At 38.8% G+C, this 27461-nt stretch overlaps 1 protein-coding gene across 2 annotated transcripts in view; it reads right to left on the reverse strand.

The window, feature by feature from the left end:
• kcnh3 (potassium voltage-gated channel, subfamily H (eag-related), member 3) overlaps positions 1-27461 on the reverse strand; it is a 188380-nt gene that overhangs the window by 12341 nt on the left and 148578 nt on the right. For both annotated transcript variants that reach the window (XM_042002721.1, XM_042002720.1), the window contains exons 8-10: positions 20396-20758; positions 14586-14785; positions 10827-11076 (exon numbers count right to left, since the gene is read on the reverse strand). In XM_042002721.1, coding sequence (XP_041858655.1) covers positions 10827-11076; positions 14586-14785; positions 20396-20758 — 813 coding nt within the window. The remainder of the gene's footprint in view (positions 1-10826; positions 11077-14585; positions 14786-20395; positions 20759-27461) is intronic.

Genomic DNA, 27461 nt, shown 5'->3' on the forward strand with positions numbered 1-27461 from the left:
TCATGCAGACAATGCATCAAAGAACGTAAAACATCTCTGCATCCATTAAGGTGGCGCTACATGGTAAATAACTGATTTTAGTCTTAAATGTGATGTTTTTAACCCTGATTAAGCAGTTAAAAGATGCTGACTGAAAGGAACCAAAAAGTGATAAGAACTTAAAACGAGTGTCAGATGTTGAAAGCAACGCTGTGCCTGACTGAAAACTGGATATTAACACAGAAGCTTTTTTGAAGCACTACATGGCTGATTTATCAAAGGAACTCAGGATAACATTATTGATGGACGTGAGAAAAAAAGAGAAAAAGACAGAGCAAGAGCTAAGGCGAGAGTTAACGCTGGTCTGACTTTGACTGGCTGGAGAGAGCTCGGAGAAGAGACAGGATGCAAGATGGAGGCTGAATTAGCCGTCGTTAGGGGGCACCACAGTGAAAATTCAGCTGTATTGTTCTGAAGCAACATGTCTGAACTTCCTTACCTTAAATCTCTGCACTTCTGACCTGTTGCATACGTTTAAACAACTGTTTAAACAATTAAATGAAGAAACTATTTGGAAGGATTGTTCTACTAACCTGTCTTACCAAATTCACTTTAAGTAACTTTGAGGTTGTTATTATTTTCAATCGTACAAGTGTAAAAAGTTACATGTAAATGATTATTTCTGCTCTTCTTTTTCTTTGTAACTCTAATATTGGTATAAGGGGGTAAGTCATGATATTTGACAAATTTATTACTCCATTTTTCAAAATAAAACGTCCGCTTAAATCATCTTAAGATTATTTGTCTAATTTAATCTAATTTAAACATGCCTTTTTTCTATATTCTATTTTTCCTCCTACCTTTATTTATTGTTTTGAACTTCTTTTGTTGGACATGACGTAATCTAAAAAGCAACCTACTGCTTTGATGACACACTGACATTAATGATGAACACTCTTGGAGCCATCGTGTCCTTGTAGAGTCCCAAGGCTGAGAAACCGCATTTGACAGCTTTTTTCCCATCCTGGAGCATCACATTACAGCTGCATTTCACTTTATGGCACTTTGCATTGGATGGACTGCAGATGGAAATTAGCATATTGCTACATCTGGTGCAGCCATCTATTTATTCTGTGAATAATCAATGTTAACTGCACACAGTCCTTTAAATAAAATGAATATATTAATGTCACAAGCCAGCAGCTAGATATGAACATACTGGCTGCTTTAAATGTGCACCTCAGCTAATTTAGCAAAGAAATGAAAAAGGAGGCCAGGAAAAGAAAACAAGAAAGGGAAAGAGCAAGAAATAAGATAAGAGTCAACATCGTTCTGACTTTTACTGGCTGGAGAGATCTCAGAGAAGAGACAGGATGAAGATGGATGCTGAGTTAGTTGTTGTTAGGAAGGACTAAAGTGAGAAAATGGCAAAGTTTAGTAGTGCTGCTTTAAAAAAACTGTTTCTAATTATACCATCCAATCACCTTCATCATCTTAAAGAGGACTTTGTGATTTCTGGGCGGAAACAGTTAAGAAGGATATTTGCTTGGATGTGGAAGCACTCATAAAACTTTTATTCCTCTACCAATTGGTAATTTAATTAAACTTTTTATTTTATATAAATGAATCACATTTTATTTTAATTTATGCAAACTAGTTCTATCCATGATTTCTGGTAAACTTACTTGCAGTAGAAAAGTGGTTTATTAGCTGGAAGAGACAAAGTCTCATTAGTTAAGATAACAGCAAAGCTCAGATTTCCATTTCACAGATCTCTTCATTCAAAAGTGACTAAAGAAACACTAAAGCATAAAAACATGTAATGGATTAGAGCAGGGGTGTCCAGCTAACCATCCTGCAAGTCTCCCAGCTTCAAGGCGCCTGACTCAAATGAAAGAGTCATTGGGCAGAAATTCATAGGCTGTTGGATTCATTTAATTTGAGTCAGGTGTGTTGGAGAAGGTAAACATTGAAAACCTGCAGGACAGTGGCCCTTGAGGACTGACACTGGACACCCCTTTATTAGAGCCTATAATTGGAAACGATCATTTGGGAGGCGTTTGACAGAAACTCGCTGCAGAAATTGGGACTAAGACAAAAGATTGCTTGGGCCTGTACAGAGACACAGCAAAAAAAAGAAAACAAATGAGCTAGAGGCAGCAGAGGCAAGATAAAGGGAGGGGGTCGGACCAAGGCAGAGGTGTGCAGGGACCACATATAGGTGATAAAGTGCAGAGGTGGGTTGAAAGGAGGAAGGTTGAAAAAGCAAAGGGAAGAACGGTGAAGGAGTTGAAGTGGAGAGGGAATGGGAGTGTGGGTGGTTGCAGACTTGCAGGACTGAGGGGGACATAAATGGATGAACTGAGAGGGGAATAAGGAACCTCTCTGAACCTCTGACATCCTCCATACCCTGCTGCTGCTGCACTCAGCCCCGCCCAGCATTCATCTGCACCCTCCTTGCTGGATCCCTCCCCACTCATCTGTTCTTCCACTTAATCTGGCATGATGGGCCCTCATGAGCTCCATCTGTCTGTTTTCTTCATGTTTCCACTCCTCCACTTCTTCTCTCTTCCACTCCCCAACACAGATGTCTCCTTGTGGCAGAGATGATGGGTGGCAGCAGAGCAGAGTGTCGGGGAAACAAGGAAATGTTAATCTGAGCAGGAGATGAACACTTGAAAGTGACATTTCAGAGTGTGTTTCTGCCTCACTTTGGAAGTGTAGGTGAGCAAGATGAAGATGATGAACAACAACAAAAAAACGAAAAAAAAAACTAAAAAAAAAGAAAAAAAAATCCCTGAAGAAGTTCATTTTTATCAAATTTCATCAATGTCTCTTGTTTTCTTTTTCCCATCACAGATAATTCTTCAGTTTTTACCCCATTTAAATGTGAATTATCACTCAATATTTTACACATTTTTCAGTCTGTTAAACACGAACTAAAACTCAGTATGATGATCAGATTTTTATATTATTTTTACACTGACACTGAACCTGCTTCTCTCATGCAGCCGTCCAACAAATTAGGCATCTTAGCCAAGCAGGGGGTGTAATGAAATAAAAGGTCAATGTTTTCTCTTGTGTCACATACTATTAATTCAGCTTTAAATATTACACACTTCCATACATGCAGTGGTTTTCTGTGATGGTCAAAGTAAAGGTCAGTTCAAGAAGAGATTTACAGATTGTTGCACAGTTTTTCATCACAGCTCCAGCTTTAGTCCAGGTTTAATTACCTTCAGAGGAAATTAGTTTTAGTTTAGATCTGCTCATTTCTAGCTGAACAGCTGAATGGGATGAGTTACAAACCTTTCTAATACTGGGTTGGACCTCTTTTTCCATCAGAACTGCATTAATTCTTTGTATCATAAATTCAACAAGGCGTTTGAAACCTTCATCAGAGGTTTTGCTCCATATTGAGATGTAAGCGTCACACAGCAGGTGGAGATGATCTGAGCTTTGTGACATGGTGCATTATCCTGCTGGAAGTAGCATCAGAAGATGTTACACTGTGGTCATAAAGGGATGGACATGGTCAGCAACAATACTCAGGTAGGCTGTGCTGGTTAAACCAGGCAAAGAAAATATCCCCCCCACCATCACACCACCTGAATTCTTGATTCAAGGCAGGATGGATCCGTGTTTTCATGATGTTTCCATCAAATTCTGACCCTACCATGTGAATGGGGAGACCAACAACGTTTCTCCATCTTCTACTGTCCAGTTCTGGTGAGTGTGTGTGAATTGTAGCCTCAGTTTTCTGTTCTTAGCTGACAGGAGGCACCCGGTGTGTCTTCTGCTGATGTAGCCCATCTGCTTCAAACCCTAGAGATGGTTGTGTGTTAAAATCCCAGTAGATCAGCAGTTTCTAAAATACTCAGACCAACAACCATGTTCAAAGTCATTTAAATGCCATTTCTTCCTCATTCTGATGCTCAGTTTGAACTTCAGCAGGTCGTCTTCACCATGTCCACATAACTACATGCTGCCATATGATTGGCTGATAAGATACTTGTGTTAACAAGCAGCTGGACCTGATAAAGTGGTGGGTGAGTATAAATTAGACTTATACTTTACGGGTATACTGGAATACTGGTACAGAAATCGAAATACCACTCAAAACAGAGGTGTGGGATGATTTTTAAAATGACTTGCTAAAGATGCCTTTATTTTATTGTATTTACAGGGATTTACATGTGCTTATATATGTATATATATAAACTCTTCCCTCATCCAACCTCCCATCTCCCTGGGTAGGCTGGGTGGCTGTTCCTCCAGCTCGGGTCCTCTAGTCTTGGGAGCTTGAGGGTCCTACGCAGAATCTTAGCTGTTCCTAGGACTGCACTCTTCTGGATGGAGATACCTGATGTTTCTCCAGTCAAGAGCCACTTCTACAGCATGGGGAACACGGGCCCATGTGGAAAACAGTTTTGCATGTCTGCTGTGTTTCCTGATTTTAATTGGTGGAAATAATCAGCTTCAGTTATTTAATGTTAACATTGTCTAGTCCCAGTTGCTTGCACGGTGGTAGTGAAGAGATTAGCTCAGAAAAAATTTATTCCTCCAGCTGGAAACAATATCACTGCTAATTGGTGTGTGTGTGTGTGTTTGGTTCAGAGTTGTGTAAAATGGTCTGCAGCCATGACTCATTTAAGATATTCAGGTGCACTTCAGCTCTCAGACAAGTGTTTGTGGTTGTCTCAAACTGTTGACCAGCCTCTCCAAACAGTTTTATTATCAACCTGGACACTGTCTAATTTCAGGAAGAACATTATATTAATAGGTTTAGGTAAAAGGTTAAAGGTAATGAAGGCAACATGCGAGGAGCTCCTGGGCTCTGCTTGCTGAAAACTTCAGCATTAATAATGAAGTTGTTTTAATAATGCAAAATCTATTCATTATTAAACACCAGCACAGCACCGCTTGCTGTCTGTTGATGTGTGCATGTGTGTGTGCGTCATGATCAAAATCAACTGTGGGCTGGGGCTTGGCATTTTAAGATAAATCCACTTTACAGATACATACAGGTACACTCTCAATGTAATACACCCTGACTTTCAGATCAACACGTACATCTTTTCTTGCTGTAAACACCAAACTTCTCCCCCTCATCTCCTACCCATCATGTTGTGTTACACATTCACACAAACACACCTCAGAAAAGCTGGTTGCTGGATTACTGTTACAAAAGCTTTGAGGCACGTCCTGAGGAAATGAGATTTCCTCCCTCCAAGAGAGCCAGCTGAAAAAATTATCCTAAGCTGTTATCACAGGTGTGACAGTTTGTCTGAACACACTTTCCAATTAAATGTCTTTCAGCGTTAATGTGACACCTTGCTCTACCATATGTTTGCTTAAATAATAGAGAGGTTTTGCCAAACGTGTCTACCAAACAAAAATCTCTGAGGTGACAAAGGGATTAGCTTCGGATGTTACCTGAATATCATCAGAAATCCACTTTTTCGATTTTGCTTATTTGTTTTCAAACTCCTTTGTCCAACTTAATAAAAAGGCCCCTGTTAAAGCAGCACTAGAAGAGTTTTAAGGATGCACATCACGCCAGCGCTTCTGATTCAAATCCTAGTTTGTTCAAACGTGCAAACGAAATCTGATGTGGATCAAAGATGCAAACTCTAGTCCTCCTACAAATGTAGGTCTCGGTCTGCTTCCAGTGAAGTAAATGCAGGAAGTAGACAACAATGCATGGCATTGTGGATAAAGGTTCTGCTTGCCAGGCAAATGCTTGGGGCCCAAAGCCAGAATGGGCCCCCCGAGCACTGACCATTCTGGCCAACTTCTCCAAGCTTCGGTTTGCCTAGAAGCACCAGACAGGGCTGCCCGCTTTCTCCATCACTCTTTGCTATTTTTATTGAACCCCTAGCTGCTGCCATAAGACAAAATAAAGAGATTAAAGGAATCCATGCCAAAAATATAGAACACAAGATAAGTCTTTATGCTGATGACGTATTACTTTTCCTCCAGAACTCACCGGCATCTCTCCCCCAGACAATCACACTCATTAATACATTCTCATTGGTATCTGACTACTCTATTAACTGGTCTAAGACTATTGTTATGCCCATTAACTGTGACTTACAAAACACACCCAACACTACAATACAGTCTGGTAAAAATTTTATATTTAGGCATAAACATTTCACCGTGGTTATCAGAACTAACAAAGCTAAATTATGTCCAGCTACTTAAAACAATAGAGGATGATCTCTCACAGTGGAGGCGCTTACCCATATCACTCATGGGGAGGGTTGCCACAGTTAAAATGATGGTTCTACCTTAAGTCAACTACCTGTTTCAATCAATCAATCAACCAACCAATCAACCAACCAACCACCCCACCAACCAACCACCCCACCAACCAACCAATCCTACTTCATTTATAAAGCACTTTTATTCATACAAAAGGAATTGTGACACAAAGTGCTTTACATTAAAACATAATTAACAAAAAACCCACATCTTTCCCCAAGCCACAAACCCACATGTCAAAAATACACACACACATATATGACATGAACCCATGCATAGATTTACACATGCACATACATATACTGTGCACAGAATGATGTTATCAACAGGTGGTTTTCTAACACCCACCAATCACATTGGGGAAACTAAAACACTTGGAATTTAATAGATATATAGATAAATAAATAAAATAATGAGGTTCACCCAGAGTTCCTTAAGGCTCTGGATGCTGTAGGATTGTCTTGGCTGACATGCCTTTGCAGCATCATGTGGACATCTGGGACAGTTCCCCTGGACTGGCAGACTGGGGTGGTGATCCCCTCTTCAAAAAGGGGGACCGGAGCCTCCCAGGTAAGATCTATTCAGGGGTGCTGGAGAGGAGGGTCCGTCGGATAGTCGAACCTCTGATTAAGGAGGAACAGTGTGGTTTTTGTCCCGGTTGTGGAACAGTGGACCAACTCTACACTCTCTTCAGGGTCTTGGAGGGGGCATGGGAGTTCGCTCAACCAGCCTACATGTGCTTTGTAGACTTGGAGAAGGTGTTCGATCGTGTCCCTGGGGACTCTCGTGGGGGGTGTTCTGGGTATATGGAGTGCCAGACCCCCTTGTACGATTCCGCCAAGGCTGCCCTTTGTTTCAGATTCTGTTCATAACTTTTATGGACAGAATTTCTAGGCACAGCTGAGCTGTTCAGGGGATCCAGTTTGGTGGCCTCAGGATTTGGTTTCTGGTCTTTGTGGATGATGTGGTTTTGTTGGCTTCATCAGGCTGCGATCTTCAGCTCTCACTGGAGCGATTCGCAGCTGAGTGTGAAGCAGCTGGGATGAGAATCAGCACCTCCATTTAAAATGACTCAGTCTGAATTTACTGTCTGGTATTTCATCAGGACAACAACAGTGAAGGAATGTTACGTTTTTTGGATGATTTAATCTGAAACTTGAACCCAAACTGCGTTAGAGATTTTTTATAATCAGTTACCATGGTGATTTAGTCAGATTAATAGAAAAACACATTTTCGTTTTGTTGTGAAATCCTCTGGTGTACAGCAGCTCACTGGGAATTTTATATAGAAATGTTCTGACTTAGTAAACAAAACTGTACACAAACAAACACTACCCACCAAACTTCACCATCAGCTGAGCTCTAATTACAGCTGCCAGTAAGAATATTTTGTCAGCTTTCAACAACTCTGACATCTTGTATGACAACAATCAGCATTGCTGCATTTTCATACCTTTTTCTAAAGCAGTAATGTGTTATTTTTTCTGGGTCATGTTATTATTTGTGTATTTATCTGCTTGGCAACAAATGTCTGAAACATTCAGATGCATTTTATCACATCAATATTGCTCAGAATTTTGAGTTTCGTTAGATAACAAGCTGTTCTCTTCTAAATTTTAATGAAACCAAAGAAAAGTAAAAAATTAAAGAATAAAAAGATGTTAATCTGAAAAAAGAATAAAAACAAAAATAAAATACATAAATAAATAAATAAAATAAAAAATTCAAAAATGAAAAAAATTTATCCTTAACCCCTGTTTTGAGTAGAAAAGGTAAAGCACTTAATCATAAATGACCATATTAATCCCTGCATTTTGCCCTAGATTTAGTTAAATAAATGGCAGCAGTGTAATACGTCATGGATTTCCAGAACACAGCCTTATGAGCCATTTCAGTGTATGAAATGTTTAGTTTCAGTTTAGAGAAGCCAGCAGTTTCAGTTTGTTCTCAGAAATAATGCATTTTTTTTATCTTAACATTCATCCTTCAAATAAAGAAACTTTTTCCTAAACTTCATGCTTATTCCCAATAATCTAAATAACCAATAAATAATCAATGTATTTGGCTAATGATATATATTTTTTGCTAGTACACCCAAATTAAGTAGTTAAGTAGTTAGTCGTACAGCACAACCAATGCAGAAAGGCAGTCTGGAAGCCTGTCTGAGGTTAGTTTTTACCTTATTTTAAGACCTGATAAGGACAGATTGTTGTTTGTATTTTTTTTGTCATGTCCTGATGGGTAAAACTTTAGATTTAAAAGAGAACATAGTGTCTATTTCACATTTCTGTGATCCCTGAGGAGTAAAACTGTGACATTGTTTCTGTTATCTGCAGGAAAAGTGTAACTACACCCCCTACTTTTTGTGTAATTCCACCCTCGGCCGAATTTGAAATATGCCTGAAACTGCAAGGGTTGGGGTGGGTGGTGTGGGGTGACCAGGGAGCGGAGAGTGGGCAGGTTGGGATACACATGCAGAAATGATTGACAGCAGCTCAGCTCACTGGCAAGATGCAAAGCGAGATTCACAAAGCAGCTACGCCACAGAGCGTCTTTGAGGTGGAAGACTTTCCCCTCCAGAATCTCCTCAGCTACACATGAACCAGGTGGTCCTGAACCGCATCAGCCTGAGCCGTTAGCGCTGTTAGCTGCCTGTCAGCAGCTCTGGAAAGCTGTGGAGATTGGCGGCAGGTTGTGGCAGCTGCAGGAAGTGCCGCTGCTACGATTTGAGCTGCTGTCTGTCACCAGATGAGGATCAGCAGGTAAAGAAAAAAGTCTGGTGTTACTTTTACACCCCTCAAAAGCACGAATCTGTCCCGTTGCAGGAAAATTTCATCAGAAAAGAATATAAGTCTGAAACTAGCAAATCTACACCATATAAGTTGACATCCCTTCACATGTGTTGGTGGGTGTGGTTTTCTATGGCTGTTAGGTGAAGACCCACCTATCTGCATCTGGAAGGAGGGGCTGTGAGGTTTTTAAAAAATTCTCATAATGTAAAGAGGGCTCTAGATTAATAAAAGCTAAAACCTGGTTTTACCCTGTAAAGGGTGTTATTAGCCGTTTTTTACCCACAAAATCCCATTTTTTAATAGAATAAAAAAATACCAATTTCATCAACACTATATGTAGTTTTGATCACAATTAAGTACATTTTTGGGTACACTACTCCTTTAAGTAGTCTTCAGGAATCTTTCTCCAGGCTTCTTGAAGGACGTTCTAAAGCTCTTCTTTGGATGTTTCTGCCTTTTGTTCCATTTTCTGTCCAGATGATCCCACACTGCTTCAATAACATTAGGTCCAGGTTCTGGGGAGGATCCATTCTTCATCAGGCCTGGTGCTACTGATTTTCAGTCCAGTTCTTGTGTCATGTGAAACACCTCAGCCTTTTCTCTGTTTATCTTCCTTAGTAGTGGCTTCTTGGCAGCCACATTTCCATGGAGACCATTTGTGATGAGGCTTTGGGCCAAGAGTAGATCAACTAAAGGTCCAGATGCTTCTCTCAGGTCCTGATACAGGTCTTTGCTGGATTTGTTCCTGGTAATGTAATTAGACTAAAATGAAATAAGGGTGGTAAAATTGAAAGGAAATTATGTATGACTGTGTGATAGAGAGGAGAATGAAAACTTCACAGCTCCCACATCAAATCTGACAATTACAATCTGAGACTCAGAGGATTAGTGGTGATGAAGAACTGTGGGACACTGATTCACTTTTAATGAAGCTACGAACTATTCGTGTGAGGAATATCCCAGTAAGAACCAGCTTCATGTGTATGTGTGTGTGTCACTTTAATGGTAAATGCTGTGAGTGATGAATGGACTTCAGAGAGGAGAGAGAAAGATGGTCTGTCACATCGTTACAGTTTAAATGATTTCACTGAGCTGGGTTTGCTTCCATGCAATCAGCGCAGCAGAGCCGCTCAATCTGGATTTCAATGGAAATTCAGCTGATGAAGGAGACAAGGAGCAGGAGATGGGAAGCACTTTATGACAGATGTGTGTTTGTGTGTGTGTCAGACATCATGGAGAGCAGGGCTGAAAGTGAGGTTTTAAAGCATTGATCCTGAAAGGTGCACAGAAGGAACCCTCTTACACTGCGAGGAGAAATGTGGGTAGTCCACTATCACACCTAACATATGGCAGAAATGAGGTGCTGAAGAGATACATCAGTGATTTGTAGGCAGTCTGATGCTTCAGTTTCTCACTTTAAAGAAAGGACAGAAAGCTTCTCTAAGAGGAAGAATAAAGCTGCTCAGACTAAATATTCCTTTTTAAACTCCGTAGAACTGGACAAACTCGGGTTTTAAACTAGGTACTGTATTTATATTTGCACTTTTTCAAAAAATTGCAGAACTTTTTCCCATTTTCTTGGCAATATGTAAACAACTAAGGGATAGATCAAATTCTTTTAGTTGTGTAAATAAGACTGGATAGACATGAAATCAAAACTCATACCTCATAGCATGAGTCCGACTCCCCAATGTCCTCTTAGTTTAATTTCTTCTCTTTAATCAAATTTTTAGCTGCGGTTCAGTTGAGCCTTTTTCTCTGTAACCACCAACATTTTGTCTGACTCACCCAGTATAGCCAGCACAGTGTTGTCTTTCAGCACCTCCATGGACCCGGAGCAGACGAAGTAGATGGCCTGCAGGGCATCCCCCTGCCGGATGAGAAACTCTCCTGGAGCGCAGAAAGACGTCTTGATGATGAGGGAGAGGGAGCGCAGGCAGCCCCGACTGGCTGACTCAAACAGAGGCAGCTGCAGCAGCTCCTTGTTCAGGTGCATGGCGATGTCGGCCCGCAGCTCGTCTGGAAAGTCCTTCAGCAGCTGTGAGGCCAGAGGAGGTTTACATTTAATAGCTGCTTGCTTCTAAGATTTGATCTGTAGCTTTAGTAAACAGCTGACGTCTCAGCATTAACTTCAATAACATCAATCTATCAATCAATCAGTCATCTTTATATCTTTATTTTGGTTAGGTATACACAGTCAGATGTTACCACATCAATTTTATACCATTCAAAAACCAAAAAAGGACTAGGCTGAAGCTCATAGCTTATGTATGCCTATCCTAGTATCTTCCCCCAATGAATTAAATGTTAATCAGCGATGGCCCTGCAACACCATTTGTAGTCATCCACAACTCATTTTTGTCAAACAATCATCATGTAATCATTGATTATTTTCATTTTAAAGCTCTTTCTAAACAAAATCCGAAAGTTAGACAATTTCAGCTCAGAACTTAGTCTATTCCATAACTTGTAGGCAGTCACACACAGACACATCTTTTTTTCACATTTGTCCTTACATTACAAATCTTAAACATAAAAAGTCCTGTCAAATAATATTTCCTTCTCTACTTGGAACTCTATTATTCAGCACTCGAAAGATAATTTCCATCATTTTTGAAAATATCCACAAATTTTAAGACATTACAACATATAAAAAGTTTTTTAGTTGATTCATAATAGCCTATTTTATTTATTATCCTAATAGCTTTTCTGTGAAGTTTTATAACTGGTTCTAAATTTGTTTTATATACATTTCCCCATATTTCAACACAATATGACATGTAAGGCATAACTGAATTGTATAGTACAAGCAGGCAGTTCTTATTTAATAATTTTCTTGCTTTATAAAGTGTTGCAATAGCTTTGGATAATTTTCGCTTGACGTAATCTATATATATCTTCCACGTTTGTGATCAATAATTACTTCCAAAAACTTTGTTTTGTAAACTTGTTCAATTTCAACTCCATTTCAGTACAACTTAATGTCACGATGAGCCCTGCCGCCTCCAAAAACCATGAATTTAGTCTTGCTTTCATTAAGTGATAGCTTATTCAAATCGAACCATGTTTTTAACAGCATCAACTCCATTTCTACTTTAACAGTTGCATTATATTATATCCTGAACGGCATAAATTTGTATCATCTGCAAACAAAAAGTTATATAAAGTAAAAATAACTTTGATCCCAGTACTGATCCTTGTGGAACACCACAAATTACTCTTCTTAAAACTGATTTAGTGTGATTCACTTGTACATATTAAAACCTATTATTTAAATAACTCTTTAACCAAAGTTGTACAACTCTTCTTAAACCATAATGTTCACATTTCTTTAGAAGTAAAGAATGATCAACTGTATCAAATGCCTTCTGTAAGTCAATAAACACTCCCACTATTGTTTCTCATCCAAAGCTTTTGCTATGTTCTCTACAAATTCCATCACTGCCAGAGTTGTCGATCTATTGCTCCTGAAGCCACATTGATGGTCACCAAGCAGCTAATTTTTCTCAACAAAGGCATCAAGCCTCTTTTCAAATAACTTTTCAACAATCTTAGAGTATTGTGGTAAAAGAGAAACCTGTCTATAATTTGAAACCATTTGTTTATCACCATTTTTGTAAAGTTTTCATTCTATCAGGGAAGGTACCTGTTAGAAAAGACGTGCAAATGGTTTTAGAACACAGTTAATTACTTTAACAAGTGACATATCAACATCATTACAATCTGTTGATTTTTTATTCTTAAATTGTAGGACTACTTCTAATATATCACTCTCACAGACTCCTCCAAGAAACATTGAATTCTGGTTGCTAAAGATGACATCTGTTTTATCATTGCTATTTGGAGGTTTAATTTTATTCGCTAGGTTTGGGCCCACATGAACAAAATAGTCATTAAATTCATCAACAAATTCCTGTGTATTCTTAATAACTAAGTTATCATTTTTTACAGTATGTATTGGATAATTCTCATAATTGTGTTTTTTAATTACCTCATTTAACACATTCCATGTTGCCCTTATGGTTTTTTATATTTTTGCAACAGCTGATTATAATAATCTTTTTTTGGCCATCTCATGATAACTGTCTGTTTTTATACTTCTTGTACTTGTCCTTTTTTTACTTTATGTGACTAAGATATGTGACTAAGAGGAAAAACATGGAGCAGAGGTAAGTGAACGCCTCGTATAGATTAACTTCTGGAACAAACTGAATAGGGGCTAAAAAAAAAAAAAAAAAAAAAGGTCTGCATCTAAATCTGATCATTTCAGGTTATCATAGTTTATTTGTTAAGAACACAGAAATCAGAGCTGCAAGATTTGGTCTTTTCCAGAGTAATGAGGATGCTGTCTTTTGATGCTGAAACTTTTACATCCTTAGTGTGACTAATTTACCTCCAGAGTCCTGATATGTACAATATGACTAGCACATTTCATGTACAAGACAACTGAACTGAAACACATCTGTAGAATGATGCTCCAGGCATGACAAAAAGTGTAGTTTCTCAGCCTCAGGATGCTGCAGGGCAACAACCGCTCTAGGAATGTACATAAATAATGTCAGTGTGCCACCAAAAGTCGTTGGAGCGTTTAGTCTTCTTTTCGAGGCATTCATTGTTTTTGGGGAAAAGATTATTTCTAATAAGTCTAGATTAGACTGTCCTCATGTTTTGATTATTTAATTTTAGCATCACTGCCTGCCTCTTTCTTTGTCTTCTGTTTGATTTTGTCTTTATGCTAAGACCATGGTCGGCAGTAAGCTCCCTAATGCTCTAATCATCTAAATATTTATATTTTATGTCACATCCAACAGTCTCCAGATGAGCTGGGTCATATCAATAACTAATCCCAGCTACTTTTTCAGACAATATTAATAAAAAATGTTGTATTAGTTTGATGCTTAAATCCAACACAACTAATCACAATAACTTAATTTTTGAGACTTAATTACTGCTATTTGGTGATTAAACAAGTTGTCAGTACACAAACAAATATTTCAGGTCCAGGTTTTTAGATCCAGTGCTTGAAGTTACTTGTTGGACCAGGACTGACCGCTGAACACCAACCCTGCTCACAGATAGTTAAACCTAAACTCAGATTTAATCACAAAACTGTCAGACTGAAAGACATCAGTCTGTACACTGAAGCTAAAACATCCAAGAAGTAAAAGGGATCTTTAAAGGTTAATTAGGTACATATATTTAATGTAAATAAAGGATTTTCAAAGTCTTAAACAAAAGAAAAGACACCAACCACACGTCATCTTTTTACTTATTTTGTTTAATTCCTGTAGGCCATAAGATTATAATTATGTTTAATAATCCTTTAAACACTGAGCAAAGATAACCATCCTCCGCTGTCGGACATATTCAGACTTCATCTAAAAACAGTAAAAACCTTCCAGATCTTCTAAGTTCTTTAACCGGATCTCAAACATTTATTTTTTTTGCTATGTTTATGATTTCCTGACCTCCGTTCACTGTTCAACCCTTGAAACTGCCTCCATCATTCAGTCATCATGCCTGTGTGTGCTGAAGCTCTCTCCTCACCTCACTGACGTCTATCCCATTGTTGACCGACCAGGTGGTCTGGAAACACTCCAGCATGCGCTGCTCCAAGGCTTTGGGCAGCCGGTGGACCCTGATGAAGTCCTTCAGGTCCTTGGTGCGGGTGTGGTACAGCGAGCGGCGCGAGTACATCCTCTGGATGATGGCTGTCACGTTACCGAACACCACGGCGTGCATCAGAGCTGCGGACAGAGGAGAGAGGACTTATTTATTTTGGTTTTGACGAGTTCTGTTGGTTTAGAAAAGTTTTAGTTTTGGTTTATTTGTTCTCAGGGACGCTGCATAAATGAACCAATAACTCACTGATCTGCCCACTCACGTCTCTTTGCTGAGACAGGATGCAGGGACGAGTGTTTTGTCTGGTCTTTGAGGCCTGAGCTGGGGTTGTGCAGAAGAAGCTGGGACAGACCCCCCAGAACCCAAAATAATTGGCAACAGTGGATTTCAAACTGAAACTGAACTGAGAATTGTGAATTAGCTTAACACTATATACTCTTCATACAAAGCATCAGTTGCACTTTGTCTTCTATGTTTCTTTGCATTTTCCCTGATAAGTAAATACATGAATAAATAAATTTTACTGGCTTTTGAAGAGGGAGGACCCAAACGCAGGACAATGAGGCAGGACACCGGCAGGCGAACTTAACAGAGGTTTTATTTTAAAAACAAACAGAAAGCACTGCTCAGGATGCTAGGACCTAAACTTAAGCTAACAAGAGACTAAACTCAGGCAAAGACATAGAATAAACAGACAAAGATACTCCAACGGAGAACGGATGCAACAAACAATGAACAAGCAATGAACACAGGTAAACCAGGTAGATTAAATACTGAGGGATTAATGACAAATGAGGAGCAGGTGTAACAAGGGAGGTGGAAGTAAACACAGTACGCAAATATCTAAACTCGACAAAATGCAACAGGAAGGAAGCAGAATAAACAAAACTAGAACGTGGAATTATCAAATGTAAGGATTAGAGATTAACAGGAGGAATGGAACCAGATCAACTCATAGAAAACCCATCTATACGTGAAAGAGACATCCCCACAGACTGATGGGATGTCACAGTTACCTGATCTCACAATTAATCGCCAAGATTGATTAATCATTAAAAACCTTCAATACAATCACTTTCCATAAAAGATTGTGTCTGAACCATAGTGGCAGATTGGTGCAGTTTGCACACAGAATAACAAAACCACATCCGTGTGTTGCTGCTTGTGTTGCTTTGTTTTCTTTCCATGTGAGTTGCAGAAGAGGTGAGATAGAGCTGGACAGTATGGCAGAGGAAGAGTTATTCCCTCCATACAAACTGATTAAATCATCCTTGTTGGATTTTTGTTTTGTTATAAAGAAAATCTCTGTTGGTCAAGTTTATTTCCACCACTACCCTCACATACTTAACAGGACTTAGATCTTCATGATCCTCAAGACATTCCTGAATGATTCGCATTTCCAGGGTTGGAGAGCACATAAAATAGTTTATGTTGCTAAAAGTGAGCCTGAGGTAGGTGGTACCTGTTAATATTATCCTTACATGAAAGCTGCACACACACCTGGTTGTTCAGAAGAGGTTAAAGAAAGAAATAAAAAAAAATGTCTATTCCATCTTTATCTTAAAAAGAAGCTAAAAATGACACTCCTAATCTAATTCTAGTATTGATTATATATAAACTTTGTCTATAGATGAGGGCCATGGTTTGGTTTTGGTTTGTCATGTTTAGTTCGGTTATGATCTTGGTTTAGTTTCAACGGTTTTGACGTTTGGTCATGTTTCCAGTTTTTGCTCTTGGTTTTTGGTGATCAGGGTTTGGTTTCTGTTCGTCAGTGCACCTGTCTGATTGCTTATTGAAGTCACCTGTGTTTAATTTGTCAGTCTGTATTTAAGTCCTGGGTTTTCAGTTACTCCCTGTCGGATCCTTATGGTTCATCCCTGTTGTTTTGGTTAATTCCCTGTCGTGTCTGGTTCCCTGTCCTGAATAAACCTTTTTACCTGCACCGTTCTGCCTCCTGCCTGATCTGCCTGCATTTTGAGTCCTCACCTCCACCGCTACACATAACAGATAAGTTGATGTATACCTCAATGTTATTTCCATAATAATCTAGTGATTTGTCTTCATTAGTGCTACATAAATGTCCACTTATGTCGCAACCATATCTAATAATGTAATCTAATCACAATGCTGGGATTATGTCTTGTGTCACTTATGTGTGTATTTGTATGTAGTTGTAGGCACTAGCTCATTGTTTATGAGCTTTAAGTAGCAACCTGGAGGTGACTATTTCAGATCCCTGACACCGTAAAAATGTTCATTGATTACGCTGTATTTCTGTGTGTGTGTGAAAATAAACTAAACTAAAGGAAACAGAAGACCAGCTCCCCGTCTCCCATCGCTTAGTTCTAGCCCTCATGTGGCCAGAAGGAAAGTCACTCACATGGTTTGTGACTGTGCATCTCCATCCATCCGTCCATCCATCCATCATCTATACCGCTTATACTGTACTCTTTACCATTACAGGTCATGGGGAAGTTGAAGCCTATCCCAGTATTTTATCTGGTGAGAGGCAGTGTACACCCTGGAGAGGCCACCAGTCCATCGCAGGGCCAGCACAGAGACAAACAACCACTCACGCTCACACTCACTCCTATGGAGAATTTAGAGAGACCAGTTAACCTAACATGCATGTCTTTGGACAGTGGGAGAAAGCCGGAGTATCCAGCAGGAACCCACGTATACAGGGGGAGAACTGTTCAAGCCCCCCAACTCGAACCAGAAACCGTCTTGCTGTGAGGCGGTAACCACCACACCACCGTGCAACCCCTCTATCTACATTTAGGATTTCCCAGTTTGTCCTTCAGTGGCTTTTCTGTAGGTTTGGGCAACTATAACCTGTGTGTTGTTTTGGTTAAAGTTTGAGTTTTAGCTGCTGAAAATGAATTTAATTCAACGCAATGTCCTTTTCAAGCTGCCTAGATGGATAACAGTGTGTGATAATTTGCAGCCCACCCACTGAGGCCTGAGACGTCTGCACATTATTGTGTCCTCTGACCATAAATCTCTGCATTTCTCTCACACAATAAACCTCTCCAATGCTTCAGTCTCTCTCTCATTTCTTCCTTTGCTGCTTTCCTCCTGAACATTTGCTTCTTTTCATCCTGGCTGTGCAGAAACCCAACAACAAAGAGCTTAAACCAGTACAACCTCAAATCAGGGAAAACTGAGATAGAAAACGCAATTAATAAAGCATGCAGTGATTTTTATCTTTATTTAGAATTTAAGATGAGATTTCAGTGTGGAGCTGAGATAGTTCAGGTTTTCTAATCAACTTTACATTCATGCATTTTAAATAGTTGGATAAATTGCCATTACCAGTTCCAGAAACAGGTTTATACTGAAACAGAAGCATGTTTGTCACAAACAACAAAAAGGCTTTATGGGAAAGATTTCATTAAGTTAAGCAAGAAAGAATCAGACGAATGAATCATATTTCAAAGGCAGAACCATTTTGGATTTTCATGTCATCCTAAACTTTCTCTGGGACATTCAGGACTGTGATGGCCGACCCTACAGCTGTACAGCTGAAGTCGGTAACACACACCAACACTTCCAGTTATGTTTTAGTTTATCATTAGACATATTTTGTTTACATATTTGTTTAAACTTAAAGTGCATCAGTTCCATTTGTAAGCGCGAACATATCTGCTTTTTATCTTCAACTTTGTTAAATTTTGCATATTTGTTTAACCAGTTCAACCATTATTTAAGTCCCCTTTTGCCTCCTGTTTGTTGGATCAAATTGTTTTTTGTTAAGTTACTTGTTGTTTGAACAGTTAGTTATAATTATGATTTCACTTTGGTTTTGTTCATTTGAGCTCTTTTAAGGGCTCAGATGCTTTGAGCATCTATTTATGGGAAAATTAAACCTGTGCTTTCTGATGCCACCTGTGTCCTCATTCTTGAGTAGGCAGTATCACAGTCAGTAACTATCACAAGCCATGTTTTAGTTTTATTTCAAAACCTAAACTTTTTTGCATTTAAATGGGCTGCACGGTGGTGTGGTGGTTAGCACCGCAGCCTCACAGCAAGAAGGTCGCTGGTTCGAATCTCGGCTGGGGTTCGAACCTTCAGCGTGCTGGCCTTTCTGTGTGGAGTTTGCATGTTCTCCTCATGTATGTGTGGGTTCTCTCTGGGTACTCGGCTTCCTCCCACCGTCCAAAGACATGCATGTTAGGTTAATTGATGACTCTAAATTCTCCCTAGGAGTGTGTGTGTGTGAGTGTGAATGGTTGTTTGTCCCTATGCGTTGGCCCTCTGGTTGACTGGTGACCTGTCAAGGTGTACCCTTCCTCTCACCTGTTAATGCTGGGATAGGCTTCAGCTTACCCGTAATGGACTAAACGGTACAGAGAATGAATATTTAAAATCAGGTTAGATAGGAGCCTTATACCCATGTCAAGGAGCGCTGTAGAAACGGCTGCTCCGTCAGTCTGCCTGTTCCTGTTGTGTTATATGTTGTTTTGTCTAGTCTTGGATGGGTTGTACTGAAAACATGAATTTCCCTGCAAGGGATTAATAAAGTATTTCTGATTCTGATTCTGATTTTGATAAAGCACCCCTTGGCAAAGCAAATTTATTCTGCACAACAAAGCAGGCAGACCATCATTCTGCTGCTACCATGCTGGACAGGACAAGTTAAAAGAAAAAAAGAAAAACAGTTTTTTCCCCTTTTCACTGTCACCTCATGCATGCACAGGATGGGGGATTGAATTTAAGTTTAAGTTCCGTTGGTTTCCTTAGCTAGCCTGTTATTGTTCAGTTGGCTTGTGAACACTGGACCACAATCAGTTGGCTCAAACTGATTATGTCTGTAAAACACGCTGAGATTATTTTGTTGTGAACTGATGTTATACAAATAAAGCCTAATTAAATTCTACTTCAAGGAAACTTAATGAGGATTTTATCATATTTTCTATTCCATCAGAGTTTGGAATCCATCATCTTTTATGTTACAAAAGCACCCAAAAACATCTCATTTGACTTGGTTTGCAAACTTAAAAGACTTAGAAGTGACTTTGTGAAATCATCACTGGGTTCCTGTCTTTATTTATTTATTTATTTATTGTTTATTTTTATTTCACTGTTGTGATTTTATCTGACATAGGCCTCTTTTGTAAAGAGACATTGGGTCCTAGTGAAATTACTAGTGTAAATAAAGGTTAAAAAATGAGTTAGAAAATCCATCACTGAAACAATCTATTGGTATTATCTATTTAACATAGTCAGTACTTTAGTTGGAGCAAAGCATCATTTTTAAACTGTAGAGCAAAGTAATCTTTTATCTTAGAAAATATCAGTCATTTCCACTGTGCACCAAGACACTAAAACTGACATCATGCACGGTTGAGAAATTCATCTATAAATCTTTATTATGCATCAAAACTAATTATGTTTTATGGCTCAAAGCCAAATTTTCCTCTAACTCTAATTTAAAATCTGTTCAGATTCTTTTAATGTATCCTCATAACAGAGAAACAAAAGCACAGCCAGACATGTAATGAAATCTCTCAATCAGCAAAGTGAGAGTAATGAGAAAATGAAAGGCTGCTTTGGATGCAGGTCTGAGCATCTATTGTTTGTCACCAGCATGAAGAGAGATAGAACAAAATGTGCACAGCTGTTTGTTGAGGGCTCACTGGCACCACATAATAAGCTGTGTAAGTACTTCATTCTAAGGGGGGTGGGGGTGACAACGACTTAACTATGCATACGAAGTGGACCTTCAGTTTTACCTCCGATGAGCATGGTGCAGATGGAGAAGATCTTCTCTGAGTCCGTGTTGGCTGACACATTTCCAAAGCCCACGCTGGTCAGGCTGCTCAGAGCAAAGTAGAGTGAGGTCACATAGCTGCTTCGCATGGATGGGCCCCCACCCAGCACCCCGAAATTGCTTGTCTCTGACACCGCTCTGCCCCCAGACACATTCCCGTAATCCTGGCTGGAGTTCCAGGCCACCTGCCCCGTGACCTCTGACCCGGTAACGTTCCACTGACTGCTGTTGGCTGGGAGGCTGCTGACTGTGGCAGGGATCTGTGTTGTCAGGGAGGACAGGAAGTATGGGGTCCCCAGCCGCTTTGCCAGCTCATGGAGCCAACCTGCAAAAAGAGGAGAGGTTAACCACTCTGCACTGACTTGTGTTTTAATGTTACCGCTTTGAATAACTTTTGACTGACTAATTCTATTCAGCTCATTGGGTTTGCAGGACTGGTTTCTGCACAGCTCTCCAAGGGTCCCACCGTAGTATTTTACGTTTAGCACCTATTGGTATAAATAATACACTTACTTCACTTACTTGGTTTGCATCACACCCCTCTGACCGAACTCAGTTAGTAAAACTCAAAATTGTTCAGGCATAACTTTCTCCAATCACCAATGGTGCTCCCCAGGGCTCTGTTCTAGGGCCCCTATTTTATCTACTTCCCTTTGTTCCACTGGTTTCAGCTTTAGCTGTCAAACTGTCTACAATACTTTGGTATCCAGAGGAGATCATGATCCACTCACTGACTTCAAGGTGTCCAGGTCATGTAGCTGCTGAACAAGCCCAGATCATCATCTCTCCACCACCATGCTGACAGTTGGTATGAGGTTCTTGTGCTTATATTATGCATTAGATTTTTTTCTGCATTATGAGCGAACATCTAAACTTTGGTCTGGTCTGTCTTCTGGACATTGTTCCAAAAGTCTTGTGGTTTGCAATGCAGCTTTGCAAATCTAAAGCTTACTAAATTCTCTGCGAAAAGCAAGAATTCTGTTCTTGTTCTCGAGGTAGCAAGAACAAGAAAAAGGTTCGTTTTGGCCCAGTAATTTCATACTACCTTCATGACAGAATGGGAATTAGTACAGTGTGTGTAATGTAAAATTGACCTTGTGATTTCATACTTAACGAGAAATTTTATCCGTGGTAGGGTGGGGTTGTGCATTTTACGGTGTCAGTGCCTATATCTGCCATGTGTTGCATACATAATTTTTGGAACTTCCTCACTGCCTTGATCAGTGGTTCATTAAAGATATCTGTTCAACTTTGTTGAAAAATTGTTCAATATAACTTTAGTTTAATATAATTTGTCATGTGTTGTCATCCATCTAATGTTATGTTTACCTCATTTTAAGACATTCTGAGGAAGGGATGATCTTCTGTTATGTCACTCATTCATTTTCCACACCCACTGCTATCTTTTCTGCTTACATTCATTATGAATGAAACTAAAATATATATAAAAAACACATACTTGGAACATGTTGCAACCTGCTGTTTGGCTAATCTCATTACTAAAGACCTCTAATTTGGATTAAGAGGCAAAGCAAAGTATATAAACTCTGTGATTTGATTCAGTGTGAAACTAGAAACCTGCAGAGGGAGAAAGGATGCAAAATAAAGAGAAAGGGTGAGAAAAGGAACATAAAGAGGAAGTAGAAATGACTGGTGTGGTGAAACCCCCCAAAAATCTAATATGAATTATACAGAACAGTATGGATGTATCCTTCTACTGTTTTCACATCTTCAGACAACAAGCTTTTCATAGTCTGTGTTGGTTTTCAGGCCTGCCAGCATAGCTAAGCAGAAATGACAACTGAGATGTGAGCAGACTCCAGCAAAGCAGCTGAACCAACAACATTAGAGGGTTTAACACCTGAGTAGTTTTCTAATTACTTTGTCATTAGCACAACTTAACCTCTGCCAAGCTGAGGAAATATGGGCCTGACTACAACATAATTTTGCATTCACATCTGTGCCCATGGTTAAGACAAACAAACAAACAAACAAAAAACAGAAAAAAACAAAAAAACTTGTCTAGTCAGCACATGAAGAAACATGCAGATACATCACTAATGTTTTGAGAAGAAATCTGAAGATACAGTGACTACGGTACTTCATCTGTGATGATTTCATTTTCTTATAATTATTTAAGCTGTGAGCCTTCATCCTTTCATCCATTCATCTATGATCAGGGTGCTTTAATTGAAAGTTAAGATGGTCCAAAAATCCATTTCCCTATTTCTGCTCCTTCTGGAGAGCTGAAAAGTTGACACCTATAAACTTCCCAGTACAATTAAGTCTAAACCAGCATGTCCTCCCAACCAGGCATAAGCCTGATACCTCAGATTTGAGGGACAAAGGATGTCTCCTGATCAGAAGCCTTATTTAAAATAAGTTAAATGCGCTGATGGGGTCTGCTCTGTTGTCACAAAGCAGACTGGACTCAGAACTGTCCGTGGTTCTGACCCCTGAACTGTCCAGGGTCCTGACCTCTCAACCATCCATAGTGGCTGACCATTGAACTGTCCATGGTCCTGAACTCATACCCTCATACCTGTCTACATGTTGCATATATGATAAATGTCTCAAGAGCAACCTGAGACAAGTTCATATATATATATATATATATATATATATATATATATATATATATAATTAAATCTTTATTTAACTAGGAGGTCCCATTGAGATTCAAAATCTCTTTTTTAAGAGAGATCTGGCCAAGGTAGCAGCCAAAGCACAAAGTAAATGCAGGATACATTAACAATTTACATTTTCATCGTAAGACAAGTACATAGTCATAAAAACATCTAAAAAAAACACGCACATGTCTTCATCACCACATTCTTTATGGAAGCTTTAAATTCATTTATGGACATAAGTGTTTCTAGTTTAAGACAGGCAGAAAAGTAGCTTCCACAACTTTCTTTTTAGCACTAAAAGTAAACCAAGATTTGTTTCTAAAATAAAAGCCAAGTTTTACTTTAAGCTTTTTGACTAAAGTTGTAATATGTACATTGAAGGAGAGGTTATTATCAATACATATCCCCAAGTACTTGTATGCAGATACTCTCTCTATGGATTGTCCATCTAAAGACGAGATATGACAATTGTCAAGTAGCTATGATCGAGTTTTTTAAAAGACCATAAACTTTGTTTTCTGTGTATTTGAAACCAATTTTAGACTCAACAATGTATTTTTCAATGCCTGAAATGCAGCCTGAAGTTCATGTACTGCTCCTTCAATGGTGGAAGCTTGGGTGTAAATCACTGTATCATCAGCATATAGATTCAGATGTATAACCTTCAGCATAAACACACTGAGAACAATCTAAGAGATAATTCTGGAACCATGCAACAGCCTTCAAGCTTAAACCAATTGATTGTAATTTGTTTAGTAACAAATCATGATCAACTGAATCAAACGCCTTAGAAAGATCAATAAATAATGCAGCACAGTGTTGTTTTCTGTCTAAGGCCCAGATAATATCGTTTGTCACAATTGTAGCAGCAGTGGCTGTGCTATGGCCACTTCTAAAGCCTGACTGGAGATTATTTAAAATGTTATTGGTAATTAAAAACTGTTGTAACTGTGAGGTTACCAGTGATTCAAGGATCTTAGGTAGAACTGAAAGTTTTGATATTGGACGATAATTATTCAACTCTGATGGGTCTCCGCCTTTATGTAAAGGGAGGACATACGCTGCTTTCCACCATTTAGGAATGGAGTTGGAAAGAAGACTCAGATTGAAAATATGAGTATTGGGCTCTGTAATAATATCAGCTAACACTTTTAACAGGAAGGGATCCAGATTATCTGGACCTGCAGACTTTTTGTTATCAATGTCTTTCAGAACTTTATGTACTTCTGACACGGAAATACTTTTGAAATGAAAGAGTTCCGAGTTAACGTTTTCATTTTCCGTTTTTGAAATGGTGGGACATGGGACAGATGGATTTACAGTTCGGTCAAATATTAATCCAGCCTGAATGAAGTGTTTATTAAATTGATTGACCATAATCGCTTTATCGTTTACTGCATCTGAGCCTACAATAATCTGTTCTGGGAGGTTTGAGGTCACATGGGCACCAGACAAAGATTTAACTGACTTCTAAAACTTTAAAGGGTTATTTAGGTTGTCTGTAGGTGACTTTAAATAAAACTCAGATTTGGACTTCCTAATCATTAAAGTGCACTTATTTCTTATAGTTCTGAATGCAGTCCAATTAGCTGCAGAGTTGGAAAATCTAGTTTGTGCCCACAACTTATTTCTCAAACAAATTAGTTCTGAAAGACTGTCTGAGAACCAAGGATTGTCCTTCCCACCGATCCTAAACGTTTTGATAGGTATGTGTTTGTTTACAATGGAAAGAAAAATTGAATGAAAAAATTCCCTTGCCAAATCAGCATCTGAAATCAAAGACACCCTGCTAAGATCACTGTGATACAGATCATGCAGAAAAGCCTGTTGTTCAAAACATTTAAAGTGTCTTGTTAAGATGACGTGAGGTTTTACCTTGGGGATTCTTGTATTTCTTACACAAGCAACTACTCAATGATCACTGACATCTTTACAAAATACGGCAGTTGAGGTGTATTTATGAGCTGTGTTTGTTATGATTAGATCAAGCAGGGTAGATTTTATTTGTGCTTTGGGGTTCATTCTTGTTGGTTCATTTATAAGTTGCACCAAATTTAGGTCATTACACAATTCTTTTACACAATCTGAATTTCCTAAAAACCAGTCCTAATTTAAATCACCCATAACAATAAATTCAGTGTTATTTACTTCATGTAATATATTGGACATAGATTGAAAAGCATCTTTTGATGCAGATGGGGGTATATAGCATCCAACTACTGTAATTTCAGAGCCCTTTGAGATTTTTATTTTGATTGCCAGAATTTCAAACTGTTTAGCTTTAGTTACTGACAGTTATAAAGCTTATAAACTTAGATTTAACATAAATAGAAACCCAACCTCCTTTGCCAACATGATCATTTCTATAAACTTCAATATATTTTAATTCATCAGGTAGAGATTTTTTGAGTCAAGTTTCAGAGATAATAATGACATCACTATTGATTGTATTTTAGGGACAAGGCCTCTAACATTTAAATGTATAAAACCAAGTCCATGTCTGCTTTTGAAATCAGGAGTGGATAAGGATTGCAAAGGGGTAGCAGGACCAGGATTGGGCTAAACATCACCAGACAACAACAATAAGAGCATATATATATATATATATATATATATATATATATATATATATATATATATATATATGTATGTATATATATATATATATATATATGTTCATCCATACATCCATCCATCCATCCATACATAGAGAGTTCTGATAGAGAAAGACATGAGTTCAGGACCACGGACAGTTCAGTCAGGACCTCCTCAACCCTAAACTGGTTGAAGAAGATGGCTGCCCTTCCTGGTTCTGGTTCTGATGGTTTTCCCCCTCTGCTGTCTTCTCATCCAGCTCAGGATGGAGGATAGAATCAAAGAGAAGATTATCAAATCTTGATGACAGACTGGTTTTCTTAGCTAAGTCATTATCTTTTGTGAATTGATTTATATGAACATTATGAACGTTATTATAAATGTCAAACATATAATGGATTTGTTTTAATTGGGTTATAACTGGAGTACAGCGAATTTGATTCAATTGGACTGTGCCTATAAAAGTGCCTTTAGATAACTTTGTTATGAATTGGTGCTCGACAATCAGTATTCTACCCCCCAGTTCAGTAAAACTGGCTTATTTGTGGCGACTACAGCTCCTTGTGGAACCAGAACAAAGCTGTAGCTCCACTGTCTGTAAATTATTAACATCTCTGCACCACTCACAAGTAGCAGCCAAATGACTGACATACAGTATTTCCATGCTGATATCAGACCTCCATTGTGAATCCCAACATGTGTCAAATAAAGGTCAGACTGCAGACCGGTGTTTGTTGTCCCTCAAATAACTTCTACCTTGTTGAACAGTCAACTGGCCAATATGAACTGACCGAAGTGCTACTGCCTGTCATTGTGCTGTTTGTCTGAAAAGATTATGACAGATGGGCTTATGCAAATCAATAAGGTGAGACATGGAGATTGGGAAAAATCAATGATGATGAGGACTACACTGAAAAGATAGAAGGAAGAGAGATATTTTGTTATGTGTCTGAACCACAAATCCTGCCATGAACAGTCGAGAAAACTCACTCATTTGCAGTACTTCATGAGCACTTGTGTCTGTGTTTGTTTGCTAAGGAATAAAACAAAGAAAACTTGAGTATTGCCTCAGGTCATAGTCAAAAGGATTAAAGTTTGCTCCTTCGCCCTTGGAAACTGGCTGTCTGTGTGTCTGTACAAGTTTATCAGGCTGAGGGTTTCGTGATGCCTGCAGGATTTAGGATTCTCCACTGAGAGATACTTGTGGAAGATCAACAAAGCTTTTAAGGTTTAATGTGTTTTCTGAAATGTGTCTTTCAGACGAGGTGAGGAAGGCAAATGTGCAAAATTTGAATGATGTAAAAATGTTTTAATGTCAGCACAACAAAGAAGATCTGTAGTTAGGTCTAGTCTGTGTTGCATTTGATCATCTGAGAAAGTAATTGTTTTCTGTTCTACTTTGATGAGACTCAAAGTGACAATAAAAAAAAAAAAAAGGAAACTTGCTCAGGTCACTAAACTCCCTCCACTCAGAGGAAATGGGCCATAAAGCTTCTTAAGGGAGGATTTTTCCACCACTTGCAACCCACAAACACAACTCAGATCTGATTAAAGAGCAGTTTACTGTGAAATAACGGAAATATTTCCGTTGTCCTTCACATCACAGAGATTAACTCTGTCATTTAGGTGGACTCTAGTACTGAGATCTGAATTACACACTTACTGTATGAAGAATCTGGCTCAATATTCACATTATGGTAAAGTTGATGGAGACAAAGAAAAAGGAAACCAGAGAAGTACTTAGAAACAGGTCAGACACAAATTTTGAATCTGGTCTCCCTCGTCACCTGCAGAAGCTTTAAA

Source organism: Melanotaenia boesemani, chromosome 12 (assembly GCF_017639745.1).
Source record: "Melanotaenia boesemani isolate fMelBoe1 chromosome 12, fMelBoe1.pri, whole genome shotgun sequence".
NCBI classification, from domain to species: Eukaryota; Metazoa; Chordata; class Actinopteri; order Atheriniformes; family Melanotaeniidae; genus Melanotaenia; species Melanotaenia boesemani.